Genomic DNA, 18,218 nt, shown 5'->3' on the forward strand with positions numbered 1-18,218 from the left:
TACCTATTCCTTACCAAGGTCTGAATTACTACAGTTCTTATCCCTAGAATTTCATCTACTTCCAGTGCAGCCAATTTTCAAAATGATTGTCAGCTGTCACATACCTGAAAACTGTTACTTATCAATACACACACCAAGATTTGAGTATTATTAGCTACTCAGACAGACTTTGTTAAGTTAAAAGGCATAAATCCTTGTTTGCAAGGACTTGGAAAAAAATGATTCTCTTGAATAAAAGCACTACATGGTAAACTTCTGGCACAGTCCCTGCATGCCAAACATTCTGATTTATCAGTACTCTTGTAAAAGAGATTTTTCTTTAATTTACAATGATGACTATTTGTATCCTCTGACATTTTGCTCCCATTCTTTGTCAAGATGAGGTATGAGCAGTTCTATCAGTCTTTATGTAAACCACAGCTACTTTACTAATTGTTACCAGAACTGCTCTGTCAGAAATACGTAAGAATGGTTCAGCCTATTTAGCACACTACATAGGTTAACAAAGCTAAATAGTACTGTGGAAGGTATTTACTTTTCTTCTCACAAACCATGAGCTAAGTAGAAACGTTAAAAAAAAAAAAATGCAGATAAGCTGTTTTCAGGGCCACGTTCATCTGGTTTGAACTCTTCCCTCAAGTGATATTACTAGCTGGCTACCCTCAGAAAGGGACCAAATCCAGGAGTGTAAAACAATAAAAAAATAAAAAGGAAATACTGGTCAAATCCAAAATAACCATCAACATTTGTCAAAAATCCTGAGGCATCCTTCACACACAACATATGTTTCTCAAGGATACAGCTACAGATTCATTTACTATGATCTGGGTTACTCCAACCTTAAGCAAACTTCTCTTGAAGCCTAACTGCTAAAAGACTACCTTATTGAAAGTTTGAATTCCTGTTCAGATCTTCAACAGTCCCAGCAATAGCTTTGTTAAAGCATCTTAAATTGGGAAACAGATAGAGACTACAGATTTATGGTCTAAATTTCAAGGTTAGCTTGCCTCAGATGATAAGTGCATTAATGAAGTAATATAACGGATAAAAACCAAGGTGACTTGTTCTCAGATGGCTGGTGTGATAGCCCCCTGCCAAGTGGTTCTTTCAAAAAGATCTGACAACACATCAAAAATCTAGCTCACTGGCAAAAAGACTGTCTCACAAATATGACACACTTAATAAACCAAACTAAGGTGGCATGGAGTCAGGAATGGGGACAGAGGTGGGGGAAAAATTGGGACAGAGAATGGCATTGACAAGAAACCTGGCCAGGATACAGCAAGGATTTGGCTAAATAGCTATTTGCAAAGCATTAGTACGACAAGCACAAAGGGATTCTGCTAATAGGAAGTTAATTACTTTAAGTTCCTAGACTTTAAAAGGTCTACGTAGCCTCTGGTTTATAAAACTGCAGTAAAGAAGTGGTGTTACAGTAGTACTGTCTGTCAGTGTAATATTTTAGCATCAACTATGACTGTTTTTATTGTTTCTCTTAGGCAACAAAAAAAGTTGAGTTTTGTCTTTTACTTATGCTCAATTTAGTAGTGACTGAGGTGCAGACATAAAACAACAATTAATTCTGGAAGTATTTCAAAAAACACTGAAAAATTTGAAGGACATTTTTCAATGAACTTTTCAGAGGCTGAATAAGATCACATTCACACAACAGCACTTGCAGTCAAACACTAAGCAGCATTTTTATTCTCTTGTCATCACAACTGTAGAAGACTACCACAATATTCATATATAACAACTGTTTTGTGAACATAGTTGTGGAGACTGTACAAAACTACCTAGCCATTCATTTATTAAATGTTATGGATGTTAAATTCATAGTTTGAGCCAACTATTTTATTACCTGATGGTCTTCATGTTTTAATAAGCTAGACAGCGATTCCACACAGATCTCCAATGAAGAATCCTGAGGCTCCATTTTGCCACAGAGCCTGGAGACTACAGCCATAGCAGAATGCAAAGTATCTTTATGAACAAGGTGTCCGCTGTCACGGATGAATGTCAGAACGCAATTCAACCCCCCAGCTTCAAACACAGCTCCTGACTCACGGGTACAGATTAATTCTAACACCTGCAACAAAATGAAATTTAATTATAACGAAGTACACATAAAAATTAAGTTATTTGTTCATATCCATCTACAGAACTAGTTAAATAACAAAACAATAACAACAACAACAAAAAAAAACACCACACAACACCTCTCTTCCTCAACACCCCTAAGGGGATGAAACCTCCGGTAGACTAACAGTTTTCTGCTTAAATACAGGAGCAAATACAAGAAAATCCCTCAATAGCATGGTTTTACCAGTCAATCATGGCAAACAGCTAGATAATTACTAGCACCTCTTCCTGGGAGAATGAAGTCTTTTGATCAAAAATAACTGAGAGCTTCGAAACTTCCATGAATCCTATTACTTCAGTGAGGTACTTGAAAGAACAGTATAAATAGGAAACGTAGGTGTAAATTCTGAGGCAATAGTAATCAGGGAATAAAACTACATGCTGCCACACAGGCACGAGTTATACTACATGTAAAAGATTTTGAGGGTCTTGGAAATTCTTCTGAATACTTCAGAAGGCTGCACTGGAGCTATGACCAGCAAATAATTTCTTAAATAAGGTAAATTATCTGTATCTGGATTGATGCCTCTTTCCCTTTTTAGCATAAAATTAGCCCTCAGAATTCTAGTCATGGAGACAAACAGGAAAACTTTCTTCTAGCACTTTTAGTTTCTATATAGAGAGCAATATCTAGCTAGTTGTATTTTTAAAGGAATCTCAGCTTTGAAAAGCACGAGACTGAACGTAAAGATTGAAAACATAGTTGACACATAAATTTTAACATACTGGGCATGGTTTTGCTTCACATTTTTATGATATATAGGATTAGAATATGAGTAAATTCTTCTGGAATGGCAAGTTTTCCAGCTCCTTCTTAAAAAAGAGAAGATTCTGCAGAACACATACCTTAACGCACTGCTCAGCCAAATCTCTGCTGGTTCTGTTGTTAAGTTCAACAACTACTAAACGATTACAAAGTGCCTTGATAGCTCCATCAACTCCCACAATCCTACGGGTGCATTCTGCTGATACGTCCAGATAATATGTTATGGCACGAGCTGTTACTTCCAACACATTGTCGGGAGCACTTTCATCAAGAAAAATTTTGCACAGCGCTGGTAAAAAAGTTCGAGGAGGGCATCTGCAAAAAAAAAAAATCATTACTACACTGTACAAGTTCCTCTACATTAAAATATTTCATACTCATTCACATTAACAGATTTATAGCTGGTCTGGAGCATTTAATTAGAAAGCAGGCATCTCATACGCACCCCAAAATTCAAATAAGTAATCTAAAAAGATCACAGAATCACAGAATTGTAGGGGTTGAAAGGGACCCCAAGAGATCATCGGGTCCAACACCAAGATGCTGTACTAGTGGAGAAACCCAACAGAATAAAAATATTCTTGAAATTTTGCAATCATGTTGGGAAAAAATTATCCTCTGGAAAAGTCATTTTAGGGCTTCCTTTTCACTTCACCCACCAGAATGTATTTTCTTCTAAACAGAGCTTCAATGTTCGTAACGATAGAAAGGTACTTATCCATGAAATATTATGTTCAATAACAGAGACTAAAGATCTTGGTTTTGCTACGTAATCTAACTCCGAGGGGCCCTTCTTCCCACTGTTTTAAACATGCTCACTTCCCTTCTTATCCTATTTCATTTTCTCTCTCTTTCCCCCAACCTCATGGAGAACATTGTTAATTTAGCTTGCTGTACTACATTTTCTCTTCATATCCATGCCTTGTTAGCCTCTGGCTCTCCTCCTTTCCTTACTCTTAGCCTCATTTCCATATACAGAAAGGATGGCCAAGATCATCCCTGTAGCTCCATAACAAGCTAAGCAAGCTGCAACAGTCCTCCTTCCATCCCTTTGACACAATAGGATGCAAACCATAATGGCTAGTCACCGTAATGCTTATCACAGCTGTGGCAGCTGTGGTTAAGACTGATCAGGACCAAAAGTTCTGTGACATACTTTAAGACAATTTATTTTGAAACAGCACACAACCATTTAGCAATGAAAAACCTAATGTAATGATTGTTCACTACAGTGGTAGAAGACTTCCAAGGTAGAGGTGAGGAATTAAGTGAAGGAGATACATGCCATGACAGCAGTTAAAATAACTCAGTACCTCGTTCATTCCTAGATGTAGAAAAAGACCGAAAATAAATCTAAAGGAGGCAAATATTGCAACTTTTCCTTAAATTAAGATCTTGGTCTGGAAAAGGAGGCCCAAACTTTTATAAATCCAAAGAGAGAGAACAAAAATAGTAGTATGCCTTTTGGTCTGGAGGACAGGTGACGTACTCACTGATTAATCATTCAGTAGACCAACCCAGAGGTCACCCCATATTCTGCCCGGTATGTGCGGTGATTCACACACAAGGGCACAAAATCCTGGGAGAGCAACATGCTAAGACTTTCCTTGAAAATCTGGCCATGCTATATAAAGTAATCAAATAATCCTGCCTGACACATAAATGCAGTGCCCAATGATCCTTCCTGATATGAATAAGCAAAGCTTTGATAAAGGTAAATCTCATATCTAATACTTTTATTAGTCTATACAGCATATAATCCCAGTTGTTCTAAGATTACTTGCTACTCAACTCCACATCATAGAAAAGTTAGCCTTGTAAATGCATTTTCAAGACATTAGACACTTAAAAAAAATCTGAAATTTATTAGGTACCTGCCATACAGTCAGATAGGAAGCATCATGTCAGAATGTAAAATTTAAATCAGACAGTGCTACCTGTTCTCATCTTTTCTACTGGGTCTCTTACCCTTTACATTTTACACAGCAACTTATCACTAAAACATCGCTATAAGCAGTATTCTTCAAACAGTATGTTGCGAGAAAATATCTACCAACAAACATAAATCTTACAAAACAAACAAAAAACATGACAAGATGAAGATAAGGAGCTCCACAGTCCACTATAATGATAGCAAGTAGCAGTAAACCATTGTTCTTGGATTTCCAAAGATAGCAGCAGAAAAAGCGCCTCTGTTTTTTCACAAAGAATTAAAAGTAACAAATAAAAAATCTTTAAGCATTTTATGTATTTATGATTCAACAGTTTATAAAAAGACAGCACAAATGCAACTTAGTTTTTATTTTAAAATGAAAATCTAAAAGTCTGGAAGAACTCCAGTCCTGTCTCTAAAGCAGCTGTTCTTGAGAACCGGCACATACTGCACAACACCGACCAAGTTACTCAGCGCCTACCATTTATATCCAATTCTTTGCCAGTACTGAAAGGGCAGCGCATTGTGATTGTATCAGCAATGTTTTTCTTGTAAGAGCACAGCTCACTGGCAAAAACATACGCTTTTTTATTTGTTTGTTTTTGTTTTATTTTGTTGTTTTTTAATGACTTTTTGCCAGAACAGCTAGCCAAATTAGTCAGGAACCATGCTTTTTAGACTGGGAGGCAAATAACTAACAACCTCATCTTGCTGTTAGTGCATTTGTTTTCTGACATTTCCAGTCCTCCAATAAGGCAACCAACTTGTATCAGGAGCTTTCAGGACGAAACTGTAGCTTTGTTCAATACTTAGCCTGTAGAAATTACTTGGTTCATAAAAGAAAAAGCTGCTCAGACTTAAAATTTGTTGACTACACTTATACATGTTGAATTCCTGTAAGAGCAGCAATAATGCTAAGAACATCAAGTTCTTTATATATATATATATAAATATATAAATAAATATATATATATATCCCTTCTGAAAACAACAACTGATCTAATTTTAACAAGACCTTTCACAGAGAAGACCTCCAAGCAACTTCAAGCTCTGAGCTCTGTGTATCTGGCCTTCCTTTTACCAGGTCCATACCATTTTTTAGTTTTGTTTGTTGGACACTGCTAGCAAGTGGAAGTTGCGAACTAGGCTACATCATGTAGAAGAGGCAGCAGAAACATTTTAGAAAAAGACAACAATGAAAGCTGAAAATAAAAAAGAAGCAAAAATCAAAGCAATGCTGAAGCTTTCATTTAACTGCTAAGGAATCATCTTCTTTTCCCTCCTTTTTCCTGCAGCACATCAAGAAGCAATACACACAAAATCAAACTTGAAACTAAACCAGAATGAAACATGCTGGCTTTGTTGCATGAAATTTTACGCACTATCTACTCCAGTACATGTCAACGTAGTGCAAACCAATCATTTGTAACGCATATTACCTTTAAGTGATCCCCCCCCCCCTTTTTTTTAATTAATTCATTCCAATGCAGACCTCATTAAGTATTTTTAAACATCGGGTGCCTAACAGTGCAGAGCTCAGCATTCTAACCAAATGCTCTGGACAAAACTGCAAACTAAGGTACCAAATCACATAATCTGTGTGCAACAGAAACATCTGTTCTCAGAAAGCTAAATCCAGGATGGTTCATGTCAAAGCAGTCAGTCATACAAAGGATGAATATAAAGAGAAAAAAAAGCTCTGTCCTTGTTACAGCTCACACAATCTTCAAAGTAAACAAAGTACAAACTTCATTGTACTCAGACATTATCTGGAACATGGCAAAAATGAAGCCAGAAGTTTTGTCTCAGCCTGCAACACAACAAATCCACATTTTTTCTCCCTCCTTTGGCACAGAAAACGTAGAGTTACCATTATCTTTCCCCTTCTCTCTCTTTCAACTTAAACAATTTTGGTTAAGCTCTACACAGCACAGTAAGACAAATGAAGCTATTCCTGAAGTCACACCAGGCAATAAAATGCACGCGGCAGTCCGAACTATTTCAGAGGAAGGCATAACAAAATCAGGCTTTATCAGTCCCAAGCCTCTGCCAGTGAAACTGTTGTGAGTAGTTTTATTGTCGTTATATAAACACAGCCCTAGTAATCTGTTATATACAGCTACTGTTTTTTTGTTTTTTTTTTTAAAGGAGGTCATAGCTGGCAAGAGATCAAGCATATTTTTTCAAGCCCAAAACATGATGGCAACAATAACAATGACTTTGAAAATAAATTCAAGTCATCAACCATATTCTCAGATACCAAATACAAAGCAGTCTACAATGTACCAAAATGCCATTTGTCCAGATAGGAGCTCTGTGCTCATTGCCCACTGCTCTCTAACAGTTTTAGGCCAATACATTGCTATACTTTGTGCTGTGCAGCACAGCCCTTTAAGATTTATAACCTGTAACAATACAGGTTATAAATGGAGCTAAATACATTTATTATCAAGCAGAGTGTACAAGGTTCTTCACTACTTGTTTACAACAGCTGCTCTGATCTGCTACAGGCTTTTTATAATTCTTTCAAAACATAATCATCAAGTTAGGTGTTCAGTTTTGAGATACGTCTTCAAGAAGCCTTGTCCAATCCTCGTCAAATAGCCTTTCATGCTAGGGTCTTAAGTGTTTGAGACAAGACAAAAGGTCCATTAGTATGTGAACTATTTCCTAGGATTTAAACAATATTCTGACTGTGCAGAACGCGATGAATAAGAAGGGAAGTTTCCGTGTTGAACTAAGCCAGACAAGCGAGTAGGAGGAGCTTGCTGTGTACAGATGTAATTAATTGACTGCCTTTTGTTACCACCATCACATAAGCAAGCTGGCAGGAATGCGTACACATGCACTCATACTCTGCATGTTTTGAATGCTGCTTTCTTCCCCCTACAGTCTTGTGATCTTCAGACACTTCAGATCAACTGAGCCTCACCCATTCAAGTTCAGAAGCTCTGAACTTCTCTCCTCACTGCCCAGTCTTCTCTTAATCTGTTGCCTGTGACACACAAGCCATAATATTTGCTGTGTTACAGCATCCGAGCCTTCTTGTCCCAGATCAGGATGTTATTGTACTAAGCACAGTGCAAACAACAGACTCCAGCCTTGTAAAACTAAAACCTAGCTGTACAATAGGACAGATACAGACAGATATCTCAGCAGTTTTGAGAGCTGTGATTCACTGATCAGCATATCATATCTTGGCATTGGATTTCCTTATTTCATTTCCTTACATCTTCTTAAAGCGTTACCATCAGTTTATTGTCACCAGCAGCATTTCTGCTATTCCAATAGAGAGGCTCCAAGGAAGCTTGTCTTTATTCCAGTTTCTCCAAGAGATACCAAAAGAGTGAGTTGTGCTGCTGTCATTCAGCCCACAGTTACTACCTAAATCATAATTCTGTACAAGCATGCAGAACGAGCAGACAGGAAACCGCCCTGCTTGGCTCTACGGCGAGCACTAACACTCCCACCAAGACCCACAACCCACAGCCAGGTGCTACTCCTCTTATGGACGGTTGCAAAAAAGCTCAGCCTGCTTTGAGCTTAGTTCTGAAATAAAGATACACCTGCTGCCAAAGTATTTCACCCAGGCTTGGAAGATCAGGTAGCATCAAGAGCAACTGGTCTATAAAAGGCGAGTAAATTTATTACTCAACTAGACAAACCAGGCTGACTGCCGCAGAGATTTTAAAAGGGATTAGCACACCTGTGAAACGTCCTCCTGGGGGGGACACCAAGCAAACTTCAATGTTCTGTAGAAATAACGCTGCTGTGGTTGTTTCTTGGGGAAAGCCACATGCAAGTGCCCCACTAGATAAGAATGGCTACTTACCCAGGCACACCCCATGCAGCTTATTTCAGACTCTTTTTGCCTGCTGAAGTCCACTCCGGCCTTCGCAGCCGCTCCAGCTACTGCTGGCCAAGGAGCTGGAAGTACTGGTTGTGACACGCACCCAACACCTAGGTGGTTTTGGTCCCTTACAGCACAGAAGGGCGTACCGACACATCTCCGGTGCTGTGTGACTTCTCCAACAGGTGGGTAGAACAATTACAGCTTAAAATTACACAGCTGTCACATTTTGAAGAAGTTTGCTCATTGTAGGTTTTGTGTGGAGAACCGTGTTACAAACAGAAGTACACAGGGCAGCATTACAGTCCTCACCCACTAATCCCCAAATCTGCACTAAGCTACTTCAAGCGTTCCTCCTGGTTGCAGCTACAAGTATCTGCCCTGCGTGTCTAAGGGATGAGAATGTGTCTGCATGATGGTGCCAGAGGAAGGACTGGAAGGCGGAAAAGGGAGCACCAGCACTCGATGGGAGACCTGCAACACTGGCCCGTCCATACCAGGGGCCCACAAGTGTGCGCCTCCATGCTGCGCCACTGGGAGGTTCTGTGCACTGCCACTGGACTCCTGGAAGGAAGGGGAAGTCCCGTCCTTCCTGGCAGATGGTCTGTCGGCCTCTGAGTCCTTCAGTTTTCACTTGATCCAGTCTTGAGTAAAGACACCTTGCTACTAAAGTGTAAGTGAAAGCAGCACAGGGAGGAGAAATCCACTGCACACCTGGCAACATTTCTAGCAACCAGCTCCTGACAGGATTTTCTAACAAATAACCATTTTTTGTTTGTTTTAAATAATTAAAATGAAGCACCAGGTACATAAATACACGTAACACCAGTAGGAACCAAACAGTGAGTCAGACAAGCCATGATGTACGTCAGGCCTAAAGTCCAGGACAAACCCCTGGTGGCTTCCTTAGGCAGGCTGCTGCAGATGACAGGGATGTAACACTACCAAATAGCTGCTCCAAAGATTAGGAGCCATCAACAACTCAGCCCCTAGTGCTGTTCCAACCAAGACTACGCTCAGAACTCAAGAGTCCTTTGAGAGGTAGTGGAGCAACGCATCCAGGGGTGTCTGTGCCACAGTGGCCACAGGCTGGATTCACCTTCGAAAAGCACAGGAAAAGTAACAGGGTTTCAATATAGAAAAAAATCTATTTTGTAATAGTTTTTATTCTTTCAAACTAGAAAATAATGCCTAATTTGAGCCAATAGGTATCTTTAAAGTTCAGATTATCTATGCACTTCTTCTAAACAAATATGAAAACTGAGGAAGAATCTTTAGAACCTTAGGTTTTCATTTCCAGGAGTACCATACTGGACGCTTCCTTCAAAGACTCCTTTCTTTAGGAGTGATTAGAAATGAGGACCAGTCATTACGTAATGAGTTATGCTCTGTGACCACTGCTACAGCTCTTACCAGGTAACCCCAGTCTCCTTTCTGGTTGTCCACCCAACTTCATTCCTCTGCTCCTAGGATGAGCTTCTGCTACTAACTTACAAGTCTCCCACCCACCAGGTTTCAAAGAACTTTACAGGAAGACTCTTTAATAAAAGATAAATTAAAAAAAATAAATTAAAAGTACTATTCAGTATCATTATTTTCTCTTTATATCCTATTCCATTCAGATTACAGTATTAGAGCATTCTCTGTTCCCTGTATATCATGAAGAGATCTAAACCATATCTCGAAGTGCTGATTCTATGTAATTTAGTATATATAAAGAAATTTCACACTTTCAGTGCCAAAATGAGCTTGAAGACCAAAATATACAAATTCTTCAATACACATTCTTCCTCTGCAGCAAATGCAGTTGATCTGAAACATTTTCTAAACTTCACAAGGCTAGGGAAATTTAGCTATGTAATTATTATGCTGCAGCATAAGCCCATATGTCGACACACGTATGTCTGAATCTCCATGTCCTCTTTCAGGAACAGGAGCACCTCCAGGGATGCAGACTTCTCACACTGCCAGAGCAGTAGGCTCCTGCCGGCGCTAAGCCCTTCAACGCGAACAAAGTGACTCAGCTGATTTTGCAGCATGCCTGTGTATAAAGATACCACGGAAGTAAAAATAGGCACCGTAAACTCATCTCTGTAATTACTTTTCATGTTTTGTATGTACTCAAAAGCCTTGCCTAAAACAGCAACAACATTGTTTAAACCCAGCAGTAGTCTTCAAGCTACCAAAAAAAGAAAAAAATAAGGAAGAAACCAAGGCACTGCATGCCCCAAATGGTTAACTCCGCTCCTCCCAGCACTCCCTGTCATGTGGCAGAACCTTTGGCTGCGGGCGCCAGGGCCCAGCCTTGTGACTTGTGGCACAAAACCAACCTCAGCTGCCTGCCAGTGCTCCCTGCATACCATCTGCTCAGACCCGCTACAAGTGCGAAAATAAGGTATTGTATATGGCTACACTGTTTTAATAATCCTTTGCTGTATCTAATAGTGTTTGATAAATGAAAACACTGCATGCAAACCTCATTAGTAACTTCCTTTTTAAAAAGGCACCAGTTAAATATACCACTTGTTTGACAACGTGTCGCACAACTTCAGTTGCAAAGAACATACATCTTACACGTTGGTTTGTTCTTCAAGCAGTGGTAATTCTGACCTATTTTTGTTTAATGACTCTTTTTCTTTCTGCGGCTCTTCCTATGGGCGGAAATCTCAGATCTCTGGCTTTCCCGCACTGTTTCTTTTACTGAAACTCGGTTTTGTTTCCATGTATCAACCAAAACCCACAGAAGAGTAATGAAGATCACCCGTAAGAGAACTGCCTGCGCACCTTCGCTGCCCGCACGTATTCTTCTGAGTCCATTTCTGATACATACTTGGCATTGTTTTCTTATAGCGCTGTCACAGAAGCAATAAATCCCAAAAACTTTCACATTTCAGACTTTAGAAACACCAAGCTATGATTAGAATTTATAATTATAAAATACTTTTTCTCTACTCTTAACTGCAATCAGGCCAGTAAAGCTAGAGTTAACAGCTCCATCCAGAATCTATTCCTGCAGAAACTCCATATTAATATAAATTAAAATAATTTAGGATTCAAATCTGACATTTAGAAACACTTTCAAACTTCCTTTTATGGCTAAATAAAGAACAGCTCAGCTGCAGCATCTCTCAAGCCTCCTGTATTCTGGCATGCTTTTTGCTAATTTTGTGCAGGTGTTGGCAAACACGCAGGTATTCCCACAAACTCAGTGTATCGTTTTGGCCTCCTGGTTCTCCCATATAGAAGGGGTGTGAACACAATAACAGGAAGACAAAAAAAAAAGAAACATTATGTAGCAATGTTATGTAGAAATATTATGTAGAAAATTATGAGAAAGCATCAACTGGACATTGCATTTCCAGCCTTCTGACTTTCTTCAGTAAAGCCAAGTGGAACAATTTCATTTAATAAGCAAACACACAAATCAGTGAGGCTGAGGTGATGCCAGCTTTCGAAGAGACAACATGCTGTCAGTCAGATCTTACCTTCACGGTAAGGAGTAGCTCTTACGAGTTACACAGGCAGCAGCAGATGCTCTCTCACAACACAAAGTAGCAAGTACCTTGCAGTGTACCATTACAAAAAAAGACAGCCACCACCACCACCGTAGTTAAACAAGTACACCTTTGTGCGTACCTCAGCACTGGTATGACAGACAGCTGTACCCTGTTCTGAGAGCTTGCTGTTAGGGGGAACGCATTTAAATATTCTACTACACATTCAATCAATATCAACTGGGTAAGGTGAAAAAAAAAGCTACAAGACAGCTCTCACAAGGTAAATTCTCAAGGAATAGCTTTGCTCTAGAATGTGTTGGGTTATATTTTGCATTTTTCAGTATCTCGTGAAAGACATGCCATGCCTCAGGGTAGTAATCCATTCTGTAAATATTTTGCTGAAACATGGTCCACCCTGGCTGAATAAATTCAAGAATTTACAGATACTTCTATGTGGTTTTCATTGGGAGCAATCTCAACTGCGCAAACAGATAACAGCTCAAATACACATTTCATTTGTAAATATTTCAAAATGAAATGAGCAATTAAAGCATAAAGTATGATTTTCTGAATGTGCCTAAATATGGATATCTCCCTGCTAGCTTCTGATGGATTTCCAGGTACTGAAAAAGAGAACTGACTTAAACTAAAACTGCACTCAAATAATTTTGAAGTGTGCATCTATCACAAAAAAAAAAAAAAGCACAAAGTTCCTCATTTTCCTACAGTTTTTAAACAGATGCTGTATTCACACAAAACTCAAAAGCAAAGCATGCTAAGCCTGAAGTAATGCCATTAATATAAACTATTTTAATTGAAATCAAAAGAAAAAGTAATGAACTTCACAGTGCCACAGAGAACTGAAATAGCTAGTCAGAGCTAACCGGGGTGATTTTGCATTGTATCCATTAGAAACCTTTCCCATTAAGCACTCTCCAAGTAGCCTTGTGAAAGTTACCAACTCACAGGCAGATTTTAGTCCCTGAGTATTGGATCCAGGCGATATTTGCATACAGCCAGTCTTACACAAGAAATCTTCCATTTCCCCATTACCAACCTTCTGAAAACCCGTGTAGGCCATGCCTCATAAGTACCCTCTTCAGAAGAGGCCAATATTGAAAATAATTTACTAGTACAGTCATCCAAGAAAGGATGTCATCTATTTCAAAGTGGTCTCATCCAATCTATTAGGACATGGAAACCTTTAAGACAGTAAGTTATTGAATTTTTTAAAATTCTGCACCCGTCTCCTGTGCAGTGGCTGCAAGAACAGATGACTTTAATTTTACCTCTCACACAAAAAAGCAGAACAAAAAGATGATACACTCAAATATGACAGTAATGATACTTTAAGGGGGAAAAACAGAAAAACTGGCAGACTGATAAATAACAGCAAAGACACTGTGATGAGTTATACAGAATTGTCAGAACTACTCAGGGGCACAGGCTCACTTCAACAAAATGTCTTTACAACACATTCAAATGCCATGTTTCTGACCTTAGTCTGGGTAACATGAGGTAGGATGCCTTTCCAAGAGTGTTAAGTACGTGGTATGCCTCTGTCAAACGAGACGCTCGATTCAGGAACAACCAGGTAAAATACAGGGGCCTGTGACATGACAGAGGATGTCTATTTGGATGACCTAATCTTCCCTTCTGGCATCTGTAACCATTCAGATTCTCAAAATGACTAGACAAGGCCAATTAATCTCCATAATACCTGTGACTATGAGGCCATAATTCCCATTTTACAAAAAGAAATCAGAAAGAGGTTTGGGCGCTAAAACCTTTTACCATTGCAAAAACAAAAGAGAAAAACCCAAACCAACCAACAGCAAAACCCAGACAGACTTAAAAATCAGAAATAATTCTAAACATTAAGCTGTAACACGCTAGCTCCCTGCAAAATACTGCACATCCCCTGCTGTGCCTGTGCTTTCCAGCTCAGAAGGGCAATCTGCGGGGTGCTAGAGATCCCACTACATTCACGCCCACCCGCAGAGCAAATAACTCCAACACTGGCATTTGACTGCTGCCACATCCTCTGAAGAAGGCAAAGAGTTACCAGGAACCACACAATTCTTGCCATTGTGAAGCTCACAAAATTACATTTATTGCAAGATACAGCTGCATCAGCCCAAACTAGTAATTCACTAACATACACTTCACAAGGTTTAAGCAATGAAAACTGGCACTCTATAGTTGACAGCAATGCTTGTCTCCATGTACTGATGGTTGCACTCCAGGAGAGGAAGAAAAAAACAAAACACACACATGAGAATGGGCTGACTGAAAACAAACAAAACCAGGCAAACCTGTAGCGGACACACATCATGAGTGATTTTTCAATCCACCTTAATACAGCTGATCGGTATGAGCTGCCCTCTCAGCCTGTTTCTTTTACCATGACTGCTAAATCTGTTAAAGGGCACGTCACCGCTTTCTGAATTGCAAAAATGCTTGTAAAGCCAACACAAACATTAAAATAGGCCTGAAAACCAGCACTTCAGATTCCTATTCCTGTCTCTACAAGGAAATTGCTTTTCTGTCTGCATGCAGTTCTGATTTACTGGAGCTATACATCTGCTTACTAAACAAAACGAGCACAAAGAACACTCAGCTCATCTCCCATTTTGGAATTCTCTCCCCACTATGAAATACCAACCAAATTTGTTTTGTTTCTTTTGGGGGGTTATGTTTCAAGCAAGCTAAAGTGAAATCATAATGAAGAAGCCTGTAGTTTTAGGCGATGAGGCTGAGGTAAAGATGAACTTTTCCACAGTATTTTAACACAGTCTCACTAGCACATATCAAAATAATCTGCTTCACTACAACTTCGTCTTACACTTAAGACGTGTTAGCATGACATGGCTGAGAGACACCTTTCCTCTAGTGAATATATACCTCAGTGAGGAAGAGTTTAACGTAAGCTAGGTTAAAATAAATATATTTCACCTTAAAAACTAAACTGAAAGGATTTCTACTTTATACATTAGAACCCTCAATTTTGATCCTTTGTGTAATTTTTGTTTATGTTTGTAAAATAGGCTGACAACTCTTGATACTGCATTGATGCCCCCATCTGTTAATGCTAAATATATGGAGATGTCTTTGGGCAGCGCCAAAAAGGAAATTTCATCTGTTCAGTGCAGAAAAGGTTTTACTCAGGTTTCACTGTTTGTTATATTACTGCCTCGTTTTACAAGCTTTCATCAAAATTATAGAAAATAATTAAATAACATCTTTCTTGATGAATACTTTTACTCTTGCATACAAAGATAGTAGCAGCACAAAGCCCAGATCTGAAGAGATCCCATTTTATTTTGCTCAAATAAAGTGAAAAAAACAGAGAGAGAAAAAGACAAGTTCACACACATGGAGAAGGCCTCTCTTAACACTGTGAGACTGCAGCTAACAGTCTCTACAGGTCTTGGAAATTACCTTTAACAATTCAAACATTAAAACGCCCTTTCAGTAATTCTTAAAAAAAAAAATGAATATTTAAAACTCCTGTTAAAGTTAACTTAATAGCATATGGTTTAACTACAGTTTGGGACTAACACTTATAATCATGGTGAGTTTCTCAATTGCTTAGCAGAGCCGTTTCCATTCGCTCATGAAGTTTCTGCAGTTCACACTACTGGCTGGTGCTGCTGTTAAAATGTTAGCCATTCTTCATGCTAAGTGACTAACAGTGGCTGTGACTCATTATCACCAGAAGATGAATATGCCACCCATTTTTTTAATGCTAATATATGAGTAACACTAAAAATAAGTTAATCAGATGTAATTTGTAAATGTGGGGAAAAGTAAAGAAACGTCAATTACTTGGCACCATTATCTGTTACGGGCTGCACACCTCCAATCTGTTGTGATAGTGCTCGAACACTGAACAAACCACAGCATCACACATCCAGGGCTACTTCCTTTTTTCTAACTTGGTCAGAAAAGACATTCAATATCCATTACTTTTGTACAGAGAAATCAAGTTTTGGAATATCCCATTTCATTGACAATGCTTGCAAAGAAACCCTATTACTTCACTGCAATAATGCAGTATTAGATTGCAAATCCATCTTTTCTCTTCTTTATATTTTATTTATGTAAGTTTGTGATTGTTCCTTGGTAAGCGAGACTGTGTATAATGCTACATAAAAGACACTGGTGAAATCATCTAGAAACAGTGCTGTGCTTCCAATGAAAAGGCGTAGCATTCATGGCAATATTTTTCATGTGTCTGTTTCATAGCTTTGCCAGTCCTCACCATACGCACCTTTTAATCACCAGATGTACCTGAGTAAAATTATGAGCTTTTTCTTTGCTAATGTCATAAGAGCAAAGCATTTCGTATGTAAAAGAGGACTAATAATTAGTAAGTCACTCCCATTGACCCCTGAAGAAACATGACTTTTTATTCTCCAACGAATTAACTATTTCAAAATTCCACCTTCCACCTCTGAGTTGCTGAATTCCACAGATGAGAGGTTTTCTTAAAGGTTTCTTAATCAAAATCATTAATAGGACTAAACAGTTCAAAGATCTTAAAAAAACATCTGCATGGCATACAAAACTCTGGGAATGCTCTCTCTGCTTCACAGAGAGAATGCAAAAAACATTGTAACGCCTTTTTAAAGACTGCTTTTCTTATCACCAGAAAAATACGTCTGCGTTATAAATCTTACATCCAGTGAAAGCATTTTCAAAATTAGTTCCTGAAAAAATGTGTTTGGCACCACTGCTGACAAATGCTAAGTCTCCTATTTAGACAAGCCATAACTCCTTTAAAAAACATTACTGAAAAGCAACTTTAAAATCTTATCAGGGCTTATTTTAGTTACACTCTCTCAACACATGACAACATTGGCTTCTTGAACTCATTTGGAAAAGATCAAGATGATGTCTTGAAAAGCATTTTTATTTCTTACAAAGAGCTTCAAAATAAAGTCACCTTGAAATGTAGGCAGTGACACTATCTACTGGAAGGTTCTCCAGTGAAAAGTGGATAGCTTGCTCCACTTCTCCCTTATTTCCATTTCCATCTCCAGTGCTCATCAGTCACCTCTACACTCCGCTTTAACACACCGTAACAGCAAAGAACTACCCACCTACTTCAGTACGTTTAAAGACTAGCTTGCTCTTTTAGCAAGTTAGAGGCGTCTACTAAGCCCTGACACTGGCATGAAGCAAGTATGTTGCTGGGAGGAATTTAAATGGTGAGTGATGGTAAATGGAAAGCTGTAGCTCTTCCTTTGGAAGCGATGAGCTACTGTGTTAGCTCACCAAATACCATGGAACCATATATCCAGGGTCTTAACAGTGCCGATTAAAAGTAGCAGTTTGAACTTTACTATGAAAATGACACAAACAGGCATGGAACCTTGCTAACTTTTTCCCAATTTACATTTTATTCTCTTCCTTTTTTTGTTCGAGGGAAATTTATATCAGCAAAAAAGATCAACAACTTCGAGGGCCAGTAAAATTAAATTATACTAAGACTTAAAACTAAAAATGCCAAATGGCATTTTAAATGTTCCTTCTTTCAGGCATCAAAACTAATTTTAAACCACAACACTGCAATAATGGAGCATTCATTATATATCCTTTGAAAAAATGCACTTGGACTATTGAATTCATTTATTTTGAGATTAAAGTCTGTTCCAAATAAAATGCACAAACCCCACAACTGTTTTATATTTTAAAAGTTGACATTTTGTTCCTGATTTCCAAATACACAAAAGATATCCTTACAAATGCTTATTCCCAACTTCTACTTCTGTTCGCCATTGAACATACACAAGTAGAAAGTTCACTTCAACTGATCGGAAGAAAATCATTCTTAACTACCAGACTTTTTTATAGAGGCAAATTAATTTGTCACTAAATTAGCTTTCCCAAGGCTGGAAACTGAGTGCTTTATCAGTATCAGTGCTACAAGGGACAGATAGAGAAGTCAAATGCTAGAAGCCTTTTGTCTCTTTCAATTCCAAAATTTTACTCATAAACTCGTCAAGGCCAAGGTCAACCAATTTC

At 38.6% G+C, this 18,218-nt stretch overlaps 1 protein-coding gene across 15 annotated transcripts in view; it reads right to left on the reverse strand.

The window, feature by feature from the left end:
• Positions 1 to 18,218, reverse strand: part of HECTD1 (HECT domain E3 ubiquitin protein ligase 1) — a 62,323-nt gene that overhangs the window by 39,836 nt on the left and 4,269 nt on the right. For all 15 annotated transcript variants that reach the window (XM_038180314.2, XM_072038925.1, XM_027458554.3 and 12 more), the window contains exons 3-4: positions 2,989 to 3,223; positions 1,862 to 2,089 (exon numbers count right to left, since the gene is read on the reverse strand). In XM_038180314.2, coding sequence (XP_038036242.2) covers positions 1,862 to 2,089; positions 2,989 to 3,223 — 463 coding nt within the window. The remainder of the gene's footprint in view (positions 1 to 1,861; positions 2,090 to 2,988; positions 3,224 to 18,218) is intronic.

Source organism: Anas platyrhynchos, chromosome 5, assembly GCF_047663525.1.
Source record: "Anas platyrhynchos isolate ZD024472 breed Pekin duck chromosome 5, IASCAAS_PekinDuck_T2T, whole genome shotgun sequence".
Taxonomy (NCBI): Eukaryota; Metazoa; Chordata; class Aves; order Anseriformes; family Anatidae; genus Anas; species Anas platyrhynchos.